Here is a 4,704-nt window from a genome sequence, read left to right as displayed (position 1 = left end):
ACCAGCAAAAGAATTGAATCAATAATCAAAACACTCCCAAAAAACAAAAGTTCAGGACCAGATGACTTCCCTGGGGAATTCTACCACTTAAAGAGCTAATAGTTTCTTGTCTCAAATATTTCAAAAAATAGAAAAGGAAGGAAAATTTCCAAATTCATTCTATGAGAACAGCATTACCCTGATACCAAAACCAGATAAATACACTGCTAAAAAAAAATAGAGAGAGAGCTACAGGCCAATACCCCTGATGAACATGGATGCAAAAATTCTCCATACGATACTACCAAACTGAATCCAACAATACATTTTTTTGATCTTTTTATTTTATTTTACTTTATTTTAATTAAATTAATTAATTTATTTTCAGAAAAACAGTATTCATTATTTTTTCACCACACCCAGTGTTCCATGCAATCCGTGCCCTCTCTAATACCCACCACCTGGTTCCCCCAACCTCCCATGCCCCCTCCCTTCAAACCCCTCACATTGTTTCTCAGAGTCCATAGTCCCTCATGGTTCACCTCCCCTTCCAGTTTACCCCAACTCCCTTCTCCTCTCTAACACCAACAATACATTAAAGAAAATTCACCATGATTGAGTGGGATTTATTCAAAGGATGGTTCAATATTTGCAAATCAATCCATGTGATAAATCAAATCAATAAGAGAAAGGCTAAGAAACACATGATCATTTCAACAGATGCAGAAAAAGATTGACAGAGTACAACATCCATCTATGAAAAAGGCTTCAACAAAGTAGGGATAGAGGGAACATACCTCAACATAATAAAGTCCATATAAGAAAATCCACAGTGAACATCATCTTCAGTGGAGAGAAACAGAGCTCTTCCCCTAAGGTCAGGAATACGACAGGGATGTCCTCTCTCACCGCTGTCGTTCAACTTAGTGTTGGAAGTCCTAGCCTTAGTAATCAGACAACAAAAAGAAATAAAAGGCATCCAAATTGGCAAAGAAGATGCCAAACTTCCCCTATTTGAGACAACATGATACTCTATATAGAAAACCCAAAGATGTCATCAAAAAACTGCTAGAACTGGCTCATGAATTCAGTAAAGTGCCAGGATACAAAATCAATGTACAGAAATCTGTTGTATTTCTACACATCAGAAATGAAGCAGCAGACAGAGAAATTAGGGAATCAATCACATTTATAATGGCATCAAAAATAATAAGATACGGGGGTGCCTGGGTGGCTCAGTCAGTTAAGCATCCAACTCTTGATTTTGGCTCAGGTCATGATCTCAGAGTGGTAAGATCAAGCCCTGAGTTGGGCTCCCCCGCAGCAGGGGGTCCGCTTCAGATTCCCAGTCTCTCTCTTTCCTGTTCCTCCGTACTGCTCATGCACGGTCTTTCCCTCTCAAATAAATAAATAAATAAATGTTTTTTAAAATAATAAGGTACTTGGGAATAAACCTAGCCAAAGCGTTGAAAGACTTGTAATCTGAAAACTATAAAATGCTGGTGAAGGAAATTAAGATGACACAGAATTGGAAAAACATTCCATGTTCATGGACTGGAAATCAAACATCTTTAAAATGTCTATACTCTATAAAGCAATCTACACATTCAGTAAATGCCTATCAAAGTACCACCAGCATTTTCACAGAGCTGGAACAAACAATCCTAACATTTGTTTGGAACCACAAAAGACCATGAATAGCCAAAGCAATCTTGAAAGAGAAAGCCAAAGTTGGTGGCATCACAATTCCAGACTTCAGGCTCTATTACAAAGCTGTCATCAACAAGACAGTATGGCACTGGCACAAAACAGACACATAGATCAATGGAACAGAGTAGAAAACCCAGAAATGGCCCTTCACCTATAGGGTCAACTAAACTTCGGCCAAGCAGGGAAGAACAGATAATGGAAAAAAAAAACAGTCTCTTCAACAAATTGTGTTGGGAAAACTAGACAGCCATATGCAGAGGAATGAAACAGGACCATTTTCTTACACCACACACAAAAATAAATTCAAAATGAATGAAAGACCTAAATGTGAGACCTGAAACCATAAAAATCCTGGAAGAGAACATTGATGGTAATTTCTGTGACATCGGCCATAACAACATGTTTCTAGACATGTCTCCTGAGGCGAGGAAACAGAAGCAAATATTAACTGTTGGGACTTGACCAAAGTAAAAAGCTTCCACACAGCAATGGAAACAACCAACAAAACTAAAACACAACCCACGGAATGGGAGAAGATGTTTGCAAATGACACACCTGATAAAGGGTGAGTATCCAAAATCTATAAAGACCTTGTAAAACTCACCACCCCAAAAAATCAAAAAATGGGCAGAAGACATGAACAGAATTTCTGCAAAGGAGACACCCAAATGGGCCAACAGACACACAAAAAGATGCTCCACATCACTCGGCATCAGGGAAATACAAATCCAAACCCCGGTGAGATCCCACCTCACGCCAGTCAGAATAGCTCAAATCAACACCACAAGAAACAAGAGGTGTTGGCGAGCGTGTGGAGAAAGGGGAGACCTTGTGCACTGTTGGTGGGAATGCAAGCTGGGGCAGCCGCTCTGGAAAACAGTGTGGAGGGTCCTCAAAAAGTTGAAAATAGAGCTACCCTGTGACCCAGCAACTGTATTTCTGAGTATTTCCCCAAATGATACAAACATACTAACTCAAAGGGATACATGCACACTGGTGTTTATAGCAGCATTATCTACAGTGGCCAAACTATGGGATGATCCCAAATGTCCGTGCACTGATGCGGATAAAGAAGATGTGGTGCCTATGGACAATGGAATATTGCACAGTCATAAAAAAGAATGCCGTCTTGCCATTTGCATTTGGACGGAGCTAGAGAGTATTCTGCTGAGTGAAATACGCCAGAGAAAAACAAATAACATATGATCTCATTTGTACGTGGAATTTAAGAGACAAACAAATGGGCAAAGGGGGGAAAAGAAAAGACAAACCAATAAACAGACTTAACTCTAGAGAACACACTGATGGTCACCAGAGTGGGTGGGGAAGTAGGGTACGGATTAGAGAGAGCATTTGTTGTGACGAGCACCAGGTGATAAAAATAAAAACTTTACGAAATTAACGTTTTAAAAATAAATAAATAATAAAACGGAAAGCTCAAGAACAGAAGAGGCACGTCATTTGGTAATCACGAGATGAACGGGGGACAAGGGCAGTCTGGGGTGGACTGTCGGAGTCCCCCCCCCCCAGGGTCTGAGTCTGCAGGTGGAGCAGGGGAGGGGGCAGTCCCCCGAGCCAACACACCCTGTTTGGTGAGGTGTGTCTGGGCCCTGTGCAGAGCACACCAGAATTCACACCACAGATACACAAGCAAAAATGGAAAGAGGAGCCTCTCTTTTACACACACCTGACCGTGAGCCAGTCAGCCCACATCTGCCTCTCGGCGTTTGCTTTCTGGACACAAGCCAGCAGCCATCACCAGACACATTCAGCGTCCTGGGGACGCTGTTACAAATATCTTACAGCAAATCAATTAATGAGGGTTGTCAGGAAACACTTGGAGCAATAACAAGGAAAAGGAAGGCTGGGGAGACTCACGTGAGGCTCAGCACCCCAGGGACAGATATAAAAGCCCTGATGCCCCCAGCACCCCACTCACACACTGGTCACACACACCCCTGTCCTGCTCATTTCACAGCACAGAACTCCAGCATGGCAGACACCTGCTGCTCCAGGACCTACGTGGTGGCTGCGTCCACCCTGTCTGTCTGCTCCAGTGACCCGAACTGTGGCAGCCGCGTCTGCTCACCCACTGCTTGTACCAGCTCCTCCTGGCAGGTGGACAATTGCCAAGAGAGCTGCTGCGAGCCCCCCTGCTGTGCCCCCAGCTGTTGCCAGTCCAGCAGCTGCGCCCCCACATGCTGTGCCCCGGCCTCCTGCCTGACCCTCATCTGCACCCCTGCAAGTTGCGGATCTGGTCCCTGCCAATCAGCCTGCACCAGCTCCTGCCAGCCTGCCTGCTGCAGCTCCTCTCCCTGCCAGGAAAACTGCTGTGTGTCTGTCTGCTGCAAGCCCGTCTGCTGCACCCCTGTGTGCTGCAAGCCCGTCTGCTGCACCCCTGTGTGCTGCAAGCCCGTCTGCTGCACCCCTGTGTGCTGCAAGCCCGTCTGCTGCACCCCTGTGTGCTGCAAGCCCGTCTGCTGCACCCCTGTCTGCTGTAAGCCCGTCTGCTGCACCCCTGTCTGCTGCAAGCCCGTCTGTTGCACCCCTGTTTGCTCTGGGCCTTCCCCCTGCTCGGACCCCTCCTGCTGCCAGCCCAGCCCCTGCTCCTCGTCCTGCTGCGGACCGTCCTCCTGCATGTCCCTGCTCTGCCGCCCCGTGTGCAGGCCCGCCTGCTGCGTGCCCGCCTCAGCCCAGAAGTCCTGCTGCTGATGGGGCCCGTCTTCCCTGGGGCCAGCTAAGCTCAGGACCCACGCAGTGACCATGGTCCTCCCCGCCCCCTCAGTCCAGTCCTGACCTGTGTTAGGTGGCTGCCCACACCCAGGACAGGGTCTTCCATGCGTCCAGTCTGCTGACCTGACCTTGACCTAATAGCTCCCCAGAACGCTGACACCGCTGCTCCCCAGGGCTCCTGCTCCCAGGAGGGGTCTCCAGCACTTCCGGGTCCCCCGCCCTTCCCTCCCAGTTTCTCGGCACGGGTCCCGTGGCCTCAACTGCTGACCTCTCGGCACCTGC

General features: G+C 47.1%; 1 protein-coding gene across 1 annotated transcript; it reads left to right on the top strand.

The window, feature by feature from the left end:
• The first annotated feature begins 3,681 nt into the window (after nt 1-3,681).
• On the top strand, nt 3,682-4,401 carry LOC106006777 (keratin-associated protein 10-8-like). Its single transcript, XM_045084544.1, has one exon. It carries the CDS (start codon nt 3,682-3,684, stop codon nt 4,399-4,401), a length of 720 nt encoding a protein of 239 aa, XP_044940479.1.
• The last annotated feature ends 303 nt before the right edge of the window (nt 4,402-4,704 follow it).

This window comes from Mustela putorius, unplaced genomic scaffold (genome assembly GCF_011764305.1).
Source record: "Mustela putorius furo isolate JIRA1106 unplaced genomic scaffold, ASM1176430v1.1 tig00000765_pilon_pilon_pilon, whole genome shotgun sequence".
In the NCBI taxonomy this organism is placed as follows: Eukaryota; Metazoa; Chordata; class Mammalia; order Carnivora; family Mustelidae; genus Mustela; species Mustela putorius.
This window is presented reverse-complemented; position numbering and strand designations above follow the sequence as displayed.

What these genes read in the sequence shown, in the direction of transcription:
- LOC106006777 (XM_045084544.1), top strand. Translation starts at nt 3,682, where the DNA reads ATGGCAGACACCTGCTGCTCCAGGACCTACGTGGTGGCTGCGTCCACC.